This window comes from Ornithodoros turicata, chromosome 2 (genome assembly GCF_037126465.1).
Source record: "Ornithodoros turicata isolate Travis chromosome 2, ASM3712646v1, whole genome shotgun sequence".
Taxonomy (NCBI): domain Eukaryota; kingdom Metazoa; phylum Arthropoda; class Arachnida; order Ixodida; family Argasidae; genus Ornithodoros; species Ornithodoros turicata.
The window spans coordinates 21685644-21707885 of record NC_088202.1 but is presented as its reverse complement, the minus strand read 5'-3'; the positions used below and the strand labels follow the sequence as shown (position 1 = coordinate 21707885).

Sequence of the window (22242 nt, the reverse complement as noted above, 5' to 3'; positions counted from 1 at the left end):
TTTCAAATATTGCTATTTGACTTCGAATTGAATTGAATACAATAATTTCATTCAATATTTAAAATTTTCAAATATTCACACATGCCTAGATGATGAAATCAGTAAGATTAGCCTGAGAAAAAGAAATTCGGAGTTATATCATACCAATGACAAGTCCGACTTTCATTGGCGTCAGCTCCTTCCTTATAGGTGCCTCTGGATCCCGACGGTCTTTTGGCGCAGTCTTCCCACTGTAGGTTCGCACTGCAAGGACGGTGTCACCCCATATGGCCTTTGCCATATCCTTCATCACAAGCGTTGGCCTCTTGTTTCTGAATATTTTAGAAGCTTGTTCTTCCGTGAGGACAAAACCATTCCGGACATGAAACTGAAGGGGAAGGTATTATCAGGTGTACGCAAAATTGATACTGTCATCTACTAACCCTGCTGTCATCAAGCTTGGACAAGGGTTTTGCATTGGTCAACGTGTTGTCAAATGCGCCTGTATGTAAATAAACGAATATTTTCAATTTCGCATGTAGTAGAGTTAGTGAACTTTTTACCATTTGCCAAAATATACAAAAAAATACATGCCAAATATTTTTCATACATTCAGCATGTTGCAAAAAAATCCCCAATTGCACTCTGACACATGGTGGCATTTACCCGAAAATAGGTCAATGCATAGGTCAACGCACTCTGAAATCGGGAAGCCAGGGCAAAATGATGTGAGGACAAAAAAGGCTGCAAGCTTATGCCTGCATTTTGTGACGCTTATTGTCTGATGTCACAGATGTACTGTTGTGCGCCATCGTGCGCGAGCATGTGCACTTAAGGAACAAGAAACACAGTATCGGGGTGATCACAACAAGGTACTAGAGTACTCGTGGCACAAACTTGGCCATGCGAAAGCACGACAATCACTTTGTTACCTTACGCGAGAAACGTGTGCGGCTAAAGGGCAGTGCAAAGCACACGTGACAAAGGGAACAGGAGACACTGTGCCTCAGAGACTACACGGGAGTTCACTACGTGGGTGCCACAGGTAATACTTGCTTCAAAATAACATATTTTACTGACTTTATTATGTGGTGCTCCCCTTCCTATGTGGACGTTCTTTTTTTAGGGCAAACCGCAGCGTTGTATGCGGGCAAATAGCAATATTTCATGCCCCACAAGACAGTGACCCAATTGTAAGTTGACCCCTCACATTTGCGGGATTCCTACTCAAGAGCAGGCAGGCAGGCAGAAACCGCTCCCGGGGTGTCCTCGCCTGTTTGGCAACGGAGGGTAGCACAGCACAGGCAACAATTTTAACCGTTCCAAAGCAGAAAAACCAGCTGGTGCTCCCACAAGAGTCCCCCACTACTCTGTTGTATGTTCTTGTTATACCCCTCCCGCACACCAGCGTAGCGGCTATCATACAGACATAATAACTAAGCACGGCTACTTGCAGTACGATTGTGAGGGATCATATACAGAACGTGTAGTGTGTTCGCGTCATGTGATTTTGGTTCAGGGCCGAAAATGCTTCAGCAAGAGCTATGAGATTAATATCAAGCTGTAAAAAGGTCACCCTATGTTCTGACAGCATGGCGCACTCTTCTTCGAGCTGCTGCTGCCACTTGACATACCTAAAATCAGCCTTTCACTGTGTTCAGACCAGGTGGATGTCTCAGAGTGACAACAGTAGCAGACGATGAAGCAGCAGCAGCAGCAGCAGCTTCGAATTCTCAAAAGTCTATTTACCCCTCCATCACCGCAGAACCTACTTTTTTTTTTCAATTCCTTGCCAATTTGCGAGATGCACAATGGGTAGGTTATACCTGAATTTTCCCAATTTCACCTTTGAAAAAAAAATATCAGGTGCACTCAGATATAACTTGAAAAAGTCAGGTCCTAAATATTTGTGATTAAATTTATGACATGCCCTTACCAGGAGGCTCAGCGGCTATGGCAGCAGTCACAGTTTGATTAGCATGGCAGAAATCCCTTGGCTGATCTCGATCTCCCATGGCAGACCTCCCTGAAGAAAGTTTTTTTTTCTCGACTTGAATGCAGCGAAGAAGGTATACAGAACAGCTTTGAACACGCAGAAAATGACAATGGGAGAACGTATTCTTGGAATAGCTAGGATGCGATGCGCACTATCTAATTTGTCAAGAGGGATGTATATGCAAAATAAAAGCCTATTTAAGCCCATTTGCTGTCCTTACACTTGGCAGTTATTCAGTGTCGTACACTTCAGCAAAACCCATACCTGAGTGCACCAGATTTTCAAGCTGTGGTTGTCGCATGCAGGACCCACTGGAAACAGCTTCGACAGCGCAGGACTCACTGAAGATAGCTGGAATTTAGACTATTTAGCAAGTGCTCGGAGGCTGTGATTCAGTGTCTCACATTCCTCATGCATGCTGTCTGAAAGCAGAACATCCTCATCTTGGTCGCCTCTCTCAAAGTGAGAACCACTGTAACTTCCCTTGGCCTCCCCCAATGACCCTGCGGAACATACAATAAATACGAATAGTACACACTACAGCTTAACTTTGACAGCGTTTTACCATTTCCCTGACCGGTGCCCGGGGCAAGCAATGAGCTTATTGTATCAAGCATGGTTCGCACTAGGATAAACAAAGTATTGGTGAAGCATGCCCTCAAAATATCTGCCAAATTCTATTATCCAAAACAAGCTCCCCTGGCTAGTAGTATATATAGGTTGAGAAACAACATGGTGTCCAAACTACGGCACCCCTGCCCCTGAGCCCTGCGCGTATTTTCCCTGCGCGTTTTTTTTCCCCCGTGCGGCGCCAGTGCGGAGGGTTGTCCGCGCGCTTATAACATGCAGAGACATGCAAAGAAGGGTCATACACAAAAAAGTACAAGTGAAAATATATTTATTAATGCCAATTGTAATGCCAATCAAGTTGCGATATATTTATTAAAGCCAATTGTGCTGCCAATCAGGTGAAGGAGAAAAACCCAGCCGAAAAACCTTCACGACCTGTAACAGAAGAAACACAATACACATAATAAAGAATACATACATTTATTGATCTCTAAATATTTCGTTCAATGTCTCTATTATTACATTTTTTATAAACTCTTTTGTTTCCACTCCTGAAAGAAAACATAAAATTAACGTCGTCACATTTGCTTACAACACGATAACTCACGTTGGACACAGCACTGACCTGAAAAAGTGGATATTGTTATTATATGAAAGCACACTTATATTTCAATAATACATACAATGCTGTGGTGGCGGACCCCAGTAATCTGTAAGCGAATCTAAATTAATATCAATTTATACATTTCATTAATACATACACTGTGGCGACAGACCCCAGTAATCTGTAAGTGAACATCATTTATTATTGTAATTATGCTATAACTTTAACTTACATTCAGGCGTTGGTCTTGGTACTGGTGTGTACGCTGAAAAGATATTATCAATTAATAACACACACACACACCACCACCAACAACAACAACTATATACACGACACAATAATACATACATATCGGCGGCGGCGACCCTGGAGCTGAAACAAGAAATCAAATTTAAACATCTTTTTCATATTCTTTATAATTCCTTACCATTTGGAAAAAATGTTGGACTAGAGCTAAATACTGAAAAAAAGACAACAGCCATGAGAAAAAAGAACTACACTGTAAATCAAAAACTTACTGCTCTGATCCGATACTGGTGTGTATGCTGAAAAGATATTATCAATTAATAACACACACACACACACACACACACAGACACACACACACACACAATAATACATACATATCGGCGGCGGCGACTCTGGAGCTGAAACAAGAAATCAAATTTAACCACTTTTTTCATATTCTTTATAATTAATGGTTAAGTTACATATAGTGGTTTACATAAGGTACATATTGAAGGAGGCTCCTCCGCACAGCATTGAAGCTCTTTCCGAAGTTTGCAAGAATATATTGAATGGTAATGTTAAACTTTCACCGAAACTATACAAAGATTTAAAGAAATATAAAGCTACAATTCGATACATCGCATATAAAACATTGCACAAATCACCAAAGAAGCTACAAAAGTTTTTATATCGACAACGAGGAGGTTTGGTCCCATTACTCCCACTATTACTGACAGGCTTGACTAGTATATTAGGTGGTGTAGCAGGGCGGGCTATAGCTAAGGTAGCCGGTGTTTGAAAATGGCAACAAAAATCGAGGTATTAAATCCAGTGGACACTATTTTGGAATCTAATGAAAGTGAAGATGTAAAGGTAAAGCGTATGCTAACAGCTATGTACTACACTATAAAAAATCAATTGAAACCGACAATAGAATCAGATCCGCCAATAATAAAACCATTACAAATGGAGGAAAGTATTAGCAGAAAGTTCGATTATGACGCTCTACCAGATAATATAAATATTAAAAAAGTTAGGCGCATAGTGTCAGCGATACCGAGGAGTTTGTCATGGAATGAAAAAGGAGAAATCATTCATAACAACAAAACCATTCAAGGCTCTAGTATAATGGAATTGGTCTTGTACCTATCCGGTCATAAACGAGTGAGGCCCGCTTGGTTTCTAAAGGTGTCAAAACTTCTACCATCACACAAGATCAGACAGAAAAGAAAATCAAAGAAGAAAATATTGTGGGAGACCTACAAGTCGCCGCAAAGAACAAAGTTGATTTCATCTTCGGATGAAGAATATTTCTCAGAAGAATGAGCTACAGATCACCTGACGGCGGGCTCGGAGGGGTCAAACGATATCAAAAGGCACGGAAAATCACAAGGAAAGAAGCACTACAAGAATTACAACGCGATGACGTCTATACTCTCCACAAAGATGCAAGACGAAGATTTAAGAGAAGGAAAGTCATCTCACTCCACCTGAATGATCTACATCAAGCAGACCTCATTTCATTCATCCAATACAAGAAATACAATAAAGGATTCTCATACATACTGCTTGTGATAGACTGTTTGTCGAGGCAAGTCATGGCCACACCTCTCAAGACCAAGCGAGGTGAAGATGTGAAGAAAGAATTTATGAAGATATATCGACAGAGAGGGGAAACCCCACGGCTAATCCATGTAGATCAGGGGTCTGAGTTCTTCAACAAACATGTGCAGGCTTGGTGTAGGCGTCATGGCATCTCAATATATGCTACTAGGACTGGACTTAAATCTTGTCTAGCTGAACGCGCCATTAGAACTATTAAAGGTCGCCTATTCCGTTATTTCCGTAGTAAAGGACATCACAAGTACCTTAAAATTCTTCCAAAGATTATAGAAGATTATAACAATTCTTACCATAGAACTATTAAAATGGCACCGAATGAAGTGAATGAAAGTAACGAGGTTGAGCTCTTCAATAGACTCAATAGTAAAAAAGATGATGACATCACAATACCATTCGAAATTGGCCAGCAAGTTCGTGTTGTATTGAATCGATCAATATTTGACAAGGGGTACACAGGACACTGGTCTCACGTTATCTATACAATTTCGAGGAATAAGAAAACAGATCCACCTGTCTTTTACATTGCAGGCCCAGATGGTGTAGAAGAAGAGGGCACATATTATGCAAACGAATTGCAGTGCGTTATTAAAGAGCCTGATGACCCATATCCAATTGAAAAAATTATATCCAGTAAGAAAATTGATGGAGTCACTCATTATAAAGTGAAGTGGGCTGGTTATGACGATTCATTTAATTCGTGGGTTCCAGTGCACGATGTTGCCAGGCTCTGAGTTTTATATGTACCTCCTGTCCAATGATTGTACCGAATTATATCCAACAAATACACTGGACAACTTTACAATTGCTTTGAATGCATCCCTACAACTGAGTGGAAAGTATGAAGTTGGATTACAAGAACTATCGATCTGTAATCTATTCTACAGTATACCGCGGAGTGATGATGGTGTCATGCAGCTTGATTACAAAGAATTTGCAGAGCTTCGCAAGACTATTATCGTTAAAAAAACTATCGAAATGGCCCTTCTAGAGCTTTTTAAAGACTTGAACAGTTCTATCAATTATATTGAAGGGAGATATGTATTCCGTTTACCACATTCTGTTCGGTCAATGAAATTTATAGATGAAAACTTGCAAGAGACTATTGGAGTGTCAACCATTCAAGGCAATATTGTGATAGGTTCTAAGGTGCCTCGTCAGGACACATTCCTTCGAGAGGAATTCGCTTCGCAGCTATGCATACTAGAAGAAATTTCTATTCTTACTTCAAATGGCTTGATCGCATTCATTCCAGGTTGTTCTATCAAGACAACATTAAATCGCTTTTTTAAAACACACAAAATTGAAGGAAATGTAACATTCCGGGAGAATAGTTATAGATTGACACAGCCATTACACAGTCTCTTTGTTATTCCAGAACAGCTCAAGAATCTCCTCAGATTAAATAATTTTAATATAAAAGATGATACAGCCTACTACTATGGAGATCCATTTGAACGCACTTATGACTTGATTATAGAGAAAGAAGTACTTGTTACAAAAAGAATAACTATTCAACCAGATCATTATGAAACTCCGAAATTACTGCTACATACAATCAACAATCAATTAGAAGGCAAAGCTCTACTCACATATAGTAACGAGAGAAAGCTCTGCACTATCAACCCAATTGACGGTGTTACTATTCATCTATCAGAATACCTCTCTAATATGCTAGGTTTTGCACCACTTACAACTTTTGCGAACAGTACAATTGGAAACACACACCTCAGACTTACACCATTATTCCATCATTTTATAGTTTATTGCGATATTATCGAATCATCGCACTTGGGTGCAAAGAAGTTTCCCATATTAAAATTAGTTCCATACTCTGCAAAGGAAGACAGTATCATTCATTATGCTTTCCAAAACATACAATATTTTAAGCTATTGCATAATGAAATAAATTTCATTTCAATTAAGTTGTGTGACGACTCTGGTCGACCTCTCCACTTCAAAGGACCGGGCAAAACAGCTCTAGCTCTACATTTTAGACATGTATCTTAAAGAAATCCCGGAAATCCACTACGGTCACGGACTGGGGAATATTATGCCGTACTCAGGTCCGATGTTCCAGAGGGGCAGTGGATTCTTTAAATCATTGCGCAAGTTTGCATTACCACTCCTGCGACGAGCACATCCATACGTTACTAAGACCGCAATGAATGCAGCAAAAAACCTGGCACGAAAACTATCAGATGGTCAACATCTGAAAGAAGCCATTAGAAACAGTGCATCCGAGCTTAAGTCGCAAGTGTTAAAAGATTTTGCTGGCGGCGGTGGCAGACGTAGGAAAAGAAGAAGAAAAGACGTCTTTGACAAGCAACCCAATTGGAGTGAGGAATAAATATTTTCGTCAACGCTGGCGTCCGTTTGTCTGACTGGATAGTAAAAATGTGGGAAATAAGGCAAGATTGCGGTGTGGATAAGTGCGACTGTCCACTTAAAAAAGCCATTAGAACCGGCGCATCGACATGGGAGGTCGCGACGATAACGGATTGCGGTGGGGGTAAGTAAAAAAAAGCCGTTAGAACCGGCGCATCGACACGGAGTTGTCCAATTTGAAAGAAAACCGTTAGAAGTGGTGCGTATCGGCGGTCTCGACACGGGATCGCATTTCGTACTCGTTACCATAGGTCGTGGGAAGATGCGATAAAAAGCTGCTGAGGAAGAGTCGCGAAACGACGCCGGAGGTCTCGACACGGGATCGGATTTTGTACTCGTTACCATACGTCATGGGAAGATGCTTAGAAAGAGCTGCGAAACGATTCATTTCTTCTTAGAAGCGACACACTGTCTTCCATCTTGAAAGAAGTGGAGGGGTGGGAAAAAGGGGCTACAGGTAAACAATCCTAAAAAATAAAACATGGGAGAGGGTGACAATTGTATTCAGTCGCAAACATGTCACTGGTCAACGTAGTCCACGCCCAGTCCGAATTGGTTTTGAAGGGCGAGTGTGAGCTTTTTCAAATCCCACCCACTCAAATTTCTATAGAATCATGCGAGAATCAATTATTCTACCCTGTATCAACAATTACAGGCGGCGAATCTACGATTGAATGGAATATAAGCAACTTATCCGATCTCTATCTCGATGTTTCTAGTATGTACATTAAACTAACTATGCAGATATTGAGAAGCGATGGGAGTGATCCGTATACAAGGACGGCGGATGGTGTAGTCAACGATGTTGTATTTCCCGTGAATAACTTGGGAGCTGCAATGTTTAAGTATATTAATGTGTATATCAATCAGCGATTGGTATCATCAAATTGTTTGAATTCCTACCGATGTATGCTTGATACTTTGCTCCACACCAACACGCATCTTCAGAAAACGGTAGATGATTGCGGAATGTATATTTATGATTCAGGTGAACATGCCGCAAACGATCCAAATTCGAATATTGCTAAAGCACTCATTTCTAGAACAAGTGGTGGCAAACTATTTGAAGTTGTCATGCGTGTTAATACGGATTTGACAGATCAAATTAAGCTATTATTACCGGGATTGGATGTTAGGGTGTCTGCTGTGCACGCCAGCGACATGCATCGCTTATTGACTGGTCCAGGAGAAACTCATCAACATCAAATCAAGATACACAATGCAGTACTGTCATTACGTAAAGTCAAAGTCAGTAACTCAACTTCCCTCTCTCACCAGTCTATACTGAAGAAACATCCAGCGTGTTATACTATGCGAGGTTTAGAGAACAAAATTAAGACAATAACTGCTGGCTCAGTGGATGGTATTTTCGACAATCTATACACCGATCGCATTCCAGATCGGATCTCAATGGTTATGACACGGACCGACGCCTATCAGGGTGACTTCAAACTGAGTCCTTTAAATTTTGAACATTTCAACGTGAGTTCAGTAACACTAACAATTGATGGACATCGAAAACAACTCTCATACGACTGGGACAATGACCTATGCAGAGGAAGCTATTATGATTTCCTATCTCAACTGAATGATAGAAGCGTCGAGCTGCGTTATCAGAATTATAAAACTAATTCATTCATATTGCATTGGAACCTCAGTGCAGACGAGTCCGTTGGCGGCTACTTTAATCCGATACGTAAGGGAAATTGTAGAATTGAACTTAAATTTGCAAAACCATTGCCTCACGCTGTGTCGATTATACTTATAAGTGAGAGCCCCAAGATATTGACAGTCAATGCTGACCTTGCAATTCATTTGGATTAAATCGTGGACGTTCTAGATCTTGAATTATTGTTTTCAATGAACCCTCAAACTGTGAGAATGTATCGAGGAACCTACGCTGTCGACAGAGTTTCGCCACTTCAAGAAGAAGGTTTCATTGTCATTAATACGCATCCACACGACGGCCCGGGAGAGCATTGGTTGTTGTACATGATGGATCGAAATGATAGATTCATCTATGTGGACAGCTTTGGTCTACCACCAATTGAAGAGGAACTGCTAGATCTACCTGTTGACGAATATCGTGACAAGTGTATACAGAGTCTCTACAGCTCCCACTGTGGCCTCTTTGTTTCCGTATTTGCTTCCCGTCTTTGTAAGAATTATTCACTCAAAAGCATTATGTCATTATTTGACAATAACCTTGTACACAACGATCTCAAGGTAATAAAAATGACTGAAGAGGAATACCTCATTTAAGAAAAATTCTCTCATTTATTCAGTGTACAAGCACTTTGAAGATAATCCTCCAGACTCACTATCTTGCGAGATCCGTCTTCTTTTCGTTGGACGATGTAGTGCGAATGCTGAATGTAATAATTCCGAAGGATTGGTCTTCTCAAACCGGCATTGATAATGGCCGGTGAAATCTGTTCACCATCACGGTATCGTCTTAACAAGTCACATTTCACGGCGACAAACTTTTGTAGTCTCTTCCTTAGTTGTCCGCGTCTTGTTTTGAGTTGATACGGTAAACATCGCAATATGAGTGTGAAGTCACTCTCAGGTCCGTTGCAATTCAAGTACGAGTTTAATTTCATCAGGTCTTCATACATCATCCACTGTATAGTCAAGTGAAATCTCTCAGCCGAGTTCATACTCAATCCGAGTTGGGATGGCATCCGAGAAATGGTCTGATGTTATGATCTAGCCAGTCTGACGATTTCGATGAAATCAATCCCCCGCATCGACATTGTCTCAGATGATTGCCATTTTGTATAAAGAAACTTCTGGGCGGTGTCTTCAATGTTTGCACAATGGGCAAGTCGCCTGTCAGAAGACACTCATAATCTAAAACAAAAAATCTCCTTAAGTTAGTGGAAAGAGAGGAGAAAAGCTGTAAAAAACTCACAGTCCTCCAGGGAGAGTGAATAGCACTCGTCTGTTTCCATCGTTGATTTGGGAGAGAATGAGATGGAAAGGATGCCTATTGGTTTTCTTAGTATGCCATTGGTTAACGATTTTCTATATGCAATTTTCGGTTCCGCCCACATTTACTATAAAATAGTGGCTGGCGGGTTGTTTTTTCCACCAAGTTCTGTTGCCCTGGTTGCAGTGCTTGTTTCCTTTGCCAAAAAATGTGTTTTGGTGTGCTGCTGAGATCTTTGAAAAGTAAATCTGCTTCTTGCTTACTGTTCTTATTTTAATTTATGGAATGTCTGTTTCTAGTCCCTCGCTGTGGAATCTGTGGGTATGATTGCGTTGAGGAGGTAATTCGTCGCATGGAGGAGGATGCTAATGTTCCAAGTTTAGATCCTGCTTTGTTTGATGAAGAGTGGAGATTAGAATTTGATCAGGTTTTGATGGATGGAGTTTTTGATGATAATACGCCGGCTGATGCCGTGCAAAATCCTGATAGCCCAGAGCCTGTTGTGAACAATCTCGCGGAACATGTTTCGGTGGCTCATCCTGGTGTTAGCGTACCATACTTTCCGTTCTTTGAAACCGCTGCGGCCTTTGAAGGGTACCTTGGACGTTACGTCCTGTTCGCGTCACCATATGACGACTATGTCGAGGATCCGTTCGAATACCTGGTACATTACCAGCACGATATAGTTTCCATATTACAACAACATCCCATACCTTTTAAATTTTGTATGCGCGTGAAAGTATTGATGGTAAAGCAAGTTGGCGATTCGATGAGTAGCCATTTTGCTTTTCTAAGTGCCGTGTCGCGAGAAATTCATAGTCTCGCGGATATAATGGTTGCGCTAAATGAAATGATTAGCGAGTTAGCGCGCAACCTGGAAAATTATCAGGGTGAAGGTAGTGGTTACGTCTCACGAGACGTATCCGAAATCGAATTGAACATAAGCGCTATTGAAAAAAAGAAGATTGGCTGTGACACTGTAATTCCTGCCGAATTGAAAAAAAGAAAGAAAACACTCACAAATGTAAAATGCCCCGACAATGAGTGTTTCAAATACAATACTTTAGCGCTATTGCATCCTCAAAAAAACACATGGAAATGATTGGAAACGATATCGTAAGTATCTTGTGGATCTCGATTCGAATCCATTGGCACGAGTCAGATGGTGGCCCGACGGTCCGGTATCGTATTCCGAGATTGCAGAATTTGAAGAACGGAATCAAATTGAATTGTATGTGTACTCATATCAGGGTGGGGGTATCCACACTTCGCGTGTTCCGCGTCTCGCATTTAACGATAAAGTGCAATTATTGGAATTTGATAATCACTTTTTTGGGATAAGGAATTTTAATACATTGAATGGTAAGAAAAGTAGATTTTTTTGTGAAAAGTGTACGAGGGGGTTTGCAACACGGGAAAACCTAGTGTCACATAGGAGAGTGTGCAGGAATTTCGATGAGCTTTTGATGGAGGTCCCTGAGCCAGGTAAGAATGTTCTAAAATTTGACAAGTTTGGTCACATGTTCGCATTTCCATATATTATCGGACTCGATACAGAGTCTGTCCTCGACCCTAATACGAACGTGAAAAGTGCCGTGCAGAAGCATGTTATGAGTTCCTTCTGCTGCATTCTAATCAGAACCTATGATTCGAAAATACTCGCAAATGAAAGATATTTAGGTCCCGATGCCGCTTCCAGGTGCGTCGACTGCCTGTTACGTTTTGATAACAAGGTGGTCGATATCAGTCGTTGCCCTGCCCCCATTAAACTCACAGACGAAGAAACTCGTAAACATGTCGCTGCAACACACTGTGAGTATTGCGGTGTGTTGTTTAGTGTTCGTAGGAAAAAGGTGCGTCATCACGATCACAGCCGTGAAAGCAGTGTCAGCAACTTTTTGGCTATCATTTGTAACGAATGTAACATCAGTTGCAGCAATCATGGCAAAATTCCCGTGCTCATCCACAACCTTCAGTACGACATCAGCTCCTTGTTGCATTGTTTCCATGCTTTGAAGTTGGAACACCCACCCAAACTCATCGCGACGAGCTCGGAGAAGATTCGCAATTTTGAATATGGCAATTTCATATTCAGGGACACCACGCAATTCTTAAATAGTTCCCTTTCTTGTTTGGTGGATAGTTTGAAGGTGTCGGAAGGAATTGAGGCATTTAAGTGCCTACGGCAAGTGTATGGTAATGACTTTGCCAGTTTAACTAGGAAAGGTGTGTACCCATATTCCTGGACCAAAAGCTTTCAAGTCTACAATGAAGAATGCCTGCCGACCAAGGAGGGTTTTTATGACGATTTGAATGGAACACACATCAGCGAAGATGACTATGCTTTCGCTCGAGAAACATATGACCATTTTGGTTGCAAGTCATTGAAAGATTATACAATGATCTATTTGGAATGTGATGTCCTGCTCCTTTTAGATGTTATGCAGCATTTTAGACAGCTTTCTATGAAGACATATGGATTGGAAGTGCTGCACTTTGTCAGTCTACCCGGATTCAGTTGGCAGGCTGCTCTCAAGTATACAAAGGCCGAGATCGAGCTGCTTACAGATGAAGATATGTATCGAACCATCGAGTCTTCTATTAGAGGTGGTATTTGCCAACAAGGATTGAGGTATGCTGCTGCCAATAACAAATATTGTGCAAACTTTGACCCGGAGAAACCACAAAGTTACATCTCCTATTGGGATGCAAACAGTCTGTATGCCAGTTGCCAAACATTGCCATTGCCTATTGGAAGATTCGAGTGGGTGCCCGAATCCGAATTTTCGAGTTTGGACATCATTAACCATCCTCAGGATGCAGAGTACGGTTCCATTTACGTGTGCGACCTCGTCTACCCACCGGAGCTACACCAGAAGACCATGTATTTCCCACTAGCTCCAATGAATCAAAAGGTTGACGAGAGTTGGTTGTCAGAGTATCAGTTGACTCTAAAAGACCAATTGAATTACAAACCTGCAGCACAGGGTAAGTTACTTCTCACTTGTAACGATAAAACAGAGTATGTTGTACATTATCGTTTGTTGAGTCTGTATTGTAAGTTAGGTATGCGTGTTAGCAAAATTCATAGAGTGTTGAAATTTCGTCAGGGTATGGTCTTTGGTCCATACATTGAAATGAACATTAAGCGACGCATTGCAGCGCAAACAGACTTTGAGAAGACGATACTAAAGTTAAGCTGTGACGCCCTTTGCGATAGGACACTCCTTTCCCCCAGGCGATTTAGATCAATTAAGATAGCATTCAGCAAAGAAGAGGCCCAAAGATATAGCTCCTCGAACGACTGCATTCGATTTGAAATTTTGTCTGAGAATTGTGTGTTGTATGAGATGAAGAAAAGGAAGGTAAAGTGTAGCTTTCCATTGCAGATTGGTTTTTGTATTTTAGATTATAGTAAGTTGGTAATGTATGAATTTGTCTATTGCACTCTCTTGGAAAAGTTGAATTGTCCCATCACCATCATGTATTCAGATACCGATCCTATCATTGGTGTGTTTCATACGTCAGAGTATGAAGAGGAAATCAAAAAGATCGCAGATGATCACCTCGATCTTTCATCCTATCCCACTGATCATCCACTCTATAGCAATAAAAATAAGGGTGCATTGTTCCACTTCAAGGATGAGACTGGAGGTAGGATAATTGAAGAGGTGGTTGCTCTGAAAGCAAAAATGTATTCTATCCGATTGAGTGATGATAGTCAAATTGCTAGAGCAAAAGGTGTTAAGAAAAGTATTGCTCGTAAGGAATTGCATCATGATGTATATAAAGATGTTTTGCTTAATAGTGTGAAGGTAAGTCATCGACAAAGGACCATATGTAGTAAGCGCCAATGTATGTATACACTGGAAACGACTAAGCTTGCACTCATGCCCTATGATGATAAGAGATATCTCTTTAATGCTATTGAGTCATATCCATATGGAAGCTGTGAAATTGGTAATGAGTAAGTATATTCTTTATTATGTGTATTGTGTTTCTTCTGTTACAGGTCGTGAAGGTTTTTCGGCTGGGTTTTTCTCCTTCACCTGATTGGCATCACAATTGGCACAATTCCCAGCACAATTGGCTTTAATAAATATATCGCAACTTGATTGGCATTACAATTGGCATTAATAAATATATTTTCACTCGTACTTTTTTGTGTATGACCCTTCTTTGCATGTCTCTGCATGTTATAAGCGCGCGGACAACCCTCCGCACTGGCGCCGCACGGGGGAAAAAAACGCGCAGGGAAAATACGCGCAGGGCTCAGGGGCAGGGGTGCCGTAGTTTGGACACCATGTTGTTTCTCAACCTATATATACTACTCTGGCTTACTTTCAGTTAGCTTTGAATCAAGCCCCGATTCCAGAAACCTCACACGTCTGAAGCAATCAAAGGCAAATAGCTCGTTTCTTTCCAGAGAGTTCGAAGCCCCAGCGTTCGCGCGTGGTTTCTTTCTCTTTTTTCGCAATACTCGTCTCGTGTGCAGTGATGTAGTGTTAACTCATTTCACAAACACTAATGTTTACGGCAATATGCGACTTTGATACCCAATGGTGTCGGGTTCCGAACACAATTTCAATCCTGCTGCACGAACGCGTCCAACCTGCCCGCGATTCCCATGCCCGGGCATGTACCTCGCGCAGAAATATACACCAGAACTAAAACGAAAGCAGGAATATCTGACGCTAGAAACGTAATCTGAAGACGAAAGAAGAAAAAAACCTTGCAGTCTTGTGATGGAGCATTGGTTGCAGACACGTCTTCACATGCGTCCTCTACCTCCGAAGCAGCTACTTTCGGAATTCTGATGCGTTTCCGCTGCTGCATTTCTTGAAGCTCAGCCTCAGTTTCTGAAATGTGCTGAAGTCGGCACATGACAAGGTTACACGATAGAGGTACATACCTGCAACCATTAGTACTAGCACTGAATATGTACCGGAGAGGCCTGGGTTCTGCGGGTCTTCCCAGAAAGCACTGTAGACCTTGTTAGCGTCGAAGCCACCATTTTTCGGGAAATCCGCGATGTTTTTCACAAGTATTACGTAGTTCTTGTCATCAAATTGCCTGAGGAAACGTACCAACGCGAACATAACGCGAGGGAGGCCATACGTACTTCGATGCACGAAGTACACGGCACGTTGAAATTGAATCTGAACCACAACAGACGGGACGCACCCGCATCGCACATACAAAGTGATGATGGATGGATGGATGGATTGTAGTGGCACCCCCTGGTGGGCCTCTTTGTAACGATGATGATGACGACGATGACGATGATGATTCGGACAACCGCACGGCGTACCAGCTTCTTATTACGTGCCCACCGGTGCACACAAACAAGCTTGGACGCAGCCATGGAGGAAGGAAAATAAGGAGGGAGTGTGACGTCATTTTGCGCGATTCCGGAAGTTTGGGTGAGGAGAAGCAACTGGGACAAACAATCCTCCTCTCCCAGCTCTCCGCAGCTGTCAGAGGAGCTGTGAGTGCGAGTTTTGGTTTGCGATCGTGCGTTTCAAGGATCTTGAATTGCGTGTGTTTGCTGCAGTTGCACTTGAAACTTCGTTTACATTCTTCAGCGTGTAGGAGATGCCGACCTGCTGCGTGCAACGCTGCAGATCGCGCTCTCTTCGCAAAGAGCCTGGAGTTTCATTCCATTCGTGAGTATATATGATCGATCAATTCATATGCAAGGAAACTGAAAGTTGTTAGTCAGAAATGCTGGACTTTAAGTTACGGCTGATTATTGCTTTCGTCACTGTGTAGGTTTCCAAAAAACCCACAGCTAAGAGCAAAATGGATCGAGGCCTTGGGGAAAGACGTGAACTGGGTGCCGCCAGAGTGGAGCCGAGTTTGCTCGAAGCACTTTCACCCAGACGACTTCGTCCAAACGCAGTCTCTCGTCCGACTTCGTCCATGTGCAGTTCCCAAATTTTTCCCACAACATGAGGTAAGACGACATAAACGACGCAGAGCGCGCACGTGATACTTTTAATGCTTTCATCGTCAAATGGGTAGTTTAGCTTGACTGCTTAGTTATCACGCTGGTTGCATGTCGCACGTGATATAAATATATCGTACTTTACGCTCAGTGGTACAGGAAGAAAAAAAAGAAAATCATTGATCTCTATTTTCGCAAGGTACAGCGCTCTGGATAATTCAGGAAATATTTCAAACTAACAGATGTCCTCTATTTTCTTTAGCATGCTGGAACCACAAGTGGGGCTGAAGCTACAGTGGAAGGCACAATGGTGAGATAGTTATGCTTATCTTGTATTGTAGTGTACATCAGCAAGAAGATACAGGATGTCCCAGAAAACGTGTCATTGAATTTTAATTAAAAAAATCTACGCCACCTAGAATCATGCGGCCAGCAGCATTTGTTCTTACTGGGTTCTTGCCACCTCCTGCTGTGCATATCATGTGTCCTAAGCTTAACTATGTAAAGTTTTGGGATCTGAACTCTGAAATTTGCCAAGTAAAGATCACTTACCCCACCAATGTGAAGAGAGTGCTGAATTTACTCAAATTCATGAAAATTGACAGGAATATTAAGGAGCTATTGCATTGGAAGAAATAGCCAAAAATCATGCTCTACGGAGCTCGCACAGGATAGCGTGCGACGAAATTTTCACCAAAATCTTTGTCAATCAGACAAAAGGAGGTTGGAAACCCAGCCCACGTCGGCATGGCAGAGAGAGATAACACAGACATAGCTTATCGTGTCCGGCTTCGGCTGGGGACCATGCATGCCTTCCCTCTTCCAATTTCAGGAGCTGTCACTTTTTCTACTATCACTCTGTGGGCTGGGTTTCCAACCTCCTTTCGTCAAACAGCGACTCCGCTGAAAAAGTCCTCGTGCGTTATGCTCAAGCACCCCGAGAAGAGTGATGTTCGGCTATTTTTTTCGATAGAATAGATCTTGATTATCACTGTCAATTATCATGAATTAGAGTAAATTCAGCACGCACTTCAGGGTAAAAAAGTGTCCTTTACTTGGCAAATTTCAGAGTTAACCTTCACAAAAATTTACATAATAAAACTTATAGGATACATGACATGCACGTAAGGAGGTGACAAAAACCTAGTAAGAACGAATGCCGTTGACCTCATGATTCTAGGTGGCGTAGTTTTTTAATTAGAATACAATGACATAGTTCTGGGACACCCTGTATGCTTGTTTTTCACATAACAGCTTATAGCTAGAAACCGAGTGAGAAAGACCCATGTTTATCATATGATAACTGTTGGAATAACTGGTTCCATATGCTCCACAGGACATCCCTACTGAAGACAGCACCCTGTCACACATTTCACAAGTGCTCCCTGTAGAAGAGGTATGAGGAGCTGTGACGTGCAACTGTGCCACCGTGGACTTATGCACATTGAGGCTGTAGGACGTGTAAGGCCTCATTCATGTGGGCTTTAATTTTTCAGGTTGCTTCTACATCATTCGCAGCACCACTGCAAACACAGGGGCGAGCCATAGAGGTACAATAGCAGCAGCGGCATCACTATAGGCTGCATGTCACCCCCCTCTCCCATAATGAATCTTTTTCCATATGTGATACACTGTACACAGTAGCATGGTCTGCAATACATAAAAATATATGTTACTGTACAGAAAGTGTAATACTGCTCCAGCACATCACCCCCTTCCGTCACATCACCCAGCGTGTACGGCAGGCCCCTAGTGATGCAATTGCATAGTAATCTAAATAGTGCATCTTGTGGGCTCATAGGTGTTTTCAAATTCCAGACTAGCTTTGAGCTGCTGTGGGACCCTCTCACCACTATGGAAATGGAAGTGGTAATGCATCACTTTTTATAGTTTCTCCTAGACTTGTTTTGTAGTTCAAGTCATGCGTATTCATAGCTGGCTAACTCGTTATCCCCAAAATGAATACAGCGATGACAGTTGGGCACATGGCAAGGAACGCATAGAGCACTGAGTCAAGCGCTTACTTTTTTATGCAAGCTAACATAGTGCTTTTCACAGGATAGTTGCAGTCCTTCCACAGAACACCTCCCTCTTGAGCTGGTGTCCCAAATGAGCCAGGTAACACAATTGTAAATTAATATACCACATGTGGGGGTATATGAGTGTAGATACTAGGTACATAGGTATACACTTGGTTAAAGTGACAATCCAGTAACAAAAAAAAGTTGTGTTCCTGATCTTCTGCCACAAGAATGTATATTTCATCTTCCTAACAGACTATGCTTCATATTATACATTAAGGTGCAAGCTTAGTGCACAAACACGTCCTGAAATTTTTTTTAATGTATTGAGTTACTAAATGCTCTAAAGAAATTTTAGCTGCTATGCTGAATTAATTTTGCAGGTAGTGGCTCCACCATCACTGATGAACCTCGTGACACAAAAGGTGAAATGAATACATACAGCAGCTTTTGGAGAGGAGTGATCTTATGTGCCTTATGTATCTGCATTCCTCACATTCTAGGGCACGTCACCAATTCCCTGTGACTCTCTGGTTGACATGCAGGCGGTAATATATTATCCAGCTTATGTGCTACTCAATAGGCTGTCAATTTAATTTCGTGTTCAGTTTACCAAGGTATTCTATTGCACTTGCTCAGCAGAAATGAAATATGTAAACCTTCATTTACATGCATTAGGCAATATGCAGGCTGACTTTCTTCTCCACACTTTATAGGAGAGTTCTAGTTCTGTGATGGGAGGTGCACCCTCTGTGGAGCAAGTTCAACAGGTAAAAGAAATTTGCCTTAAGTAATTGTTTCCACAGCGTGTTAAATATTTCCACAACTGCTAATGAGACCTGTTGCAGACCAGATGCAGTGACTTAAGCTAAGTCAGTGTAGAGACGCATTGCAGCTATTTATATGCACTGCGCACCCCACCAAGCAGGCCATAAAGCGCAGAATAAAATATTAGTGCCAAGGTTTTTGTGCTTATCTGGGTTCTCCTTTGTTCACTGCCTCTGACATACAAGTTAACAGTTGTAGAGCTTGATGTTTTGCCTATATACTCAAAATAAATGAAATAAATTCTACATCATGTCATGCTCCTGTTGCAGGAATCCCCCGTGCTATCACAAGAATACATGGAGGAAAAGGAACAGGTATAATGCCAGACAACATTTAGCTTGGATTGGTGAAATTTTACGTAAATGTTTTCATGAAAATGTAGCATGTTTCTGAACTCCTGTGGGACCCTCTTGTCAGCGTGGACACTGAGGAAGCTGAAGGACCACGAGAGGTACATAGTACTTCTGCTCTGACAAAGGAAAACAGTGTAGAGCTCCCCTTAACTTCACTTGGGGTATCATCATCTCCCTATGCCATGATGACCTAGTTGTGCATATATGCTCTTTCATGTAATGTGACGTAAGTGCCCTTGGAAACCACAGAATATAGTAGCCCTTACGCTCCCACATTTGAAGTTTACTGTTGAGTGCTGTCGTAATGGGGTCCCAAGTAGAGTTCTCAGAGTACATGTGGCTTTCTGAAAGGGCACCACATGCAAATTTCATGCAAATTTTACGCATTACAATTTATTTGAGCAAATGGTAACTCTAGGGCACAAGTGGATCTGCACTCGAGGAAGACTCATCCCCTGGTTCTGGAAACCATGCAAGTCAGGTATGAATGGTGAATTCTATGTTCACAGCCCCTAGCTGTCAGTTTTTTGCAAGCATGTTGGCATAACAGGGCTCCAAAAGGAAACAGCATTCCAATGCAAACACTTGTGACACAAAGAATGATATTCTAAATGTTTTTACCTATTTAGGTTGAAGAGGAAAGATTTACTTCCCTCCCTGGCCCTTCTACAAGTGCGCAAAAGTTATGGGTAAGCTCAGTCCCGTGTGTAGGTGCTGCAGACACACAGCTGCTAGCATTACGCAGTCATTCATCGTTCGGCAAAAGCCCCGGATCCTTCTGTCTTGCATGGTGTGTAATTTTAGGTTGCAGACCAGGTGCATATAGCCGCATCTGCATTTAAATCTATCCATACTGATTCTCTTCTCACATGGCAGAATGTGCATGCATTTTAACCTCATTGCTCGAAATAAAATGTATACTAAACACTTATGACTGATGATTCAATGATGATTTTACTAACATCTACTGACTCTGTTCTGCACAATGTACTCCTCTATGTGAATCAATAAACAAATGAATTTTTCTGAAATCAAGCATGTGTGACTATTTACCCTGAGATTATGCACCTTACAGAAGATGAACATGTTTTTTAGCAAAATAGTTATATTTACATGTCCCTTCTGTTCATATGCAAATTAGCTATTGTTCTAAATAGGAATCATGACAGCAAAATAGTTATATTTACATGTCCCTTCTGTTCTTATGTAAATTAGCTATTGTTCTAAATAGGAATCATGACAGCAAATTACAACAGGGGGTAAGTTTGCAGTAGAATGGAAAGTTCTCTAGTATAATTGTTGTCTAAAATATTATAGATGGCGTACTGCAGGCTAAATGTGAACCCCATTTTCTTTATATGACTATAAGCCTGTAACAGTAGTCTGAAGGCACATATCAGCTATACTATACCAGGATGAGCAACCTCCTGAACCTGGAATTGTTGGGGAGAATGGTAGTAATATGTGCAGTAGTTTATCTGTGAGGTGTTTCTAATTATTGGGAAAAAAATATTACTCTGAAACAGTCAGGACTGCAAGAACAGTCTCCCTTCATCAATATTTGTCATGACCTGCAAGAGGTCTGAACACTGAAAAGAAACGAAGTGCAGGGGAGCTGGCACAATGTAAAAACGACGATAACACCTGAGACACTGAACAGAAAAAAGACGACACGACACGTTCTCAACGAATAAATGATAGGAAACGTCCCATTTATTCCTGTGACGACATCAGGTACAACAATGTGGTTTGCGCAAGCCCTGTAAACGGATTTGTGATTCATGTATCTGCAGTTCGTAAACTGGAGTACTGTGGGGACTAGAAAGCATTGTGAGCATGTGATCTGGCTGAATTAAATTAAGACCAAAAAGCAGTACCAGAAGCAGGCATTTACAGACCCATTCTGGTGTGTATACATATTCATGAGGCATGGCCCAACATCATTTCGGAGACAAGGATATAACATTTACGAGAAACTAAATTTCCTTCCCACTCGTGGTCGTTTCAAGTAGACCTGACAGTTCTATTAAAAGGATAGAAAACAGTAAGGAGGGGTTTAGTAGACACCATGTATACATGCACCACATATATGCCGGTTTGAGTCAGTTTACGGGTCCTGTGCACAGATGGCAAAGTGTGCTGTAGGATAAAACCTTCCCATCCTCACAAGATTCTAACAAGGACATGCCACGTCAGAAAATGGAGAAATGTACATCACAAAAATTTATGTTGTATATGGATCTGTTTTAGGCAAAATCCACAGCTGATACTCCAGAGAAAGCCTTCTTAAGAGAACGGGTCAAGTGTTATACGTCCCTACATACCAAAAGCAGCAAACAGATAAAGAGACTTCAACAGGCAAATCGACGTTTAAAGAAAAGAAATGCGGGGCTGAAAGGTGTGATTAAGGATTTAACAAGACAGAAGATCCTGCTTGAGGAGAATGTTGCAGTTTTGGAGAGCCTTGGTGCTACAAATCAAGAATTATTGAAAAGACAGGTTGCAAAACGCACAGGAAATCCCCTCCCCACACAGTACTCACCTCAGCTGCGAGCATTTGCATTGACTTTACATTTTTATTCACCTCGGGCCTATAACTATGTACGGAGTGTATTCGACACCTGCCTGGTTCTCAAAAGAAGCTCTGAATGCATTGAAAATGAAAGCAACAGAGAATAGCAAGTCAGGCTTTCCAACATTATGCAGTCTCATGGTGGATGAAATTTCAATCAGACAGCAGCTCCAATGGGACGGCAAACAATTCCAAGGCTATGTT

General features: G+C 41.6%; 2 protein-coding genes across 2 annotated transcripts; one reads left to right on the top strand and one right to left on the bottom strand.

The window, feature by feature from the left end:
* Positions 1–1898: 1898 nt before the first annotated feature.
* On the bottom strand, positions 1899–14699 carry LOC135384392 (uncharacterized). The gene is made up of 5 exons (XM_064613596.1): positions 14659–14699; positions 2541–2600; positions 2380–2478; positions 2240–2326; positions 1899–2005 (listed from the first exon to the last, which is right to left on the bottom strand). Coding segments are annotated over exons 1-5 (354 nt in total). The 5' UTR covers positions 14660–14699.
* Positions 14700–15780: 1081 nt separating this feature from the next.
* On the top strand, positions 15781–22145 carry LOC135384391 (uncharacterized). Its single transcript, XM_064613595.1, has 15 exons — positions 15781–15983; positions 16090–16273; positions 16527–16574; positions 17601–17660; positions 17761–17814; positions 18083–18133; positions 18323–18382; positions 18669–18710; positions 18789–18833; positions 19002–19055; positions 19383–19427; positions 19496–19564; positions 19885–19947; positions 20096–20155; positions 21717–22145. Exons 1-15 carry the CDS (start codon positions 15913–15915, stop codon positions 22143–22145), a joined length of 1335 nt encoding a protein of 444 aa, XP_064469665.1. The 5' UTR covers positions 15781–15912.
* Positions 22146–22242: the final 97 nt, after the last annotated feature.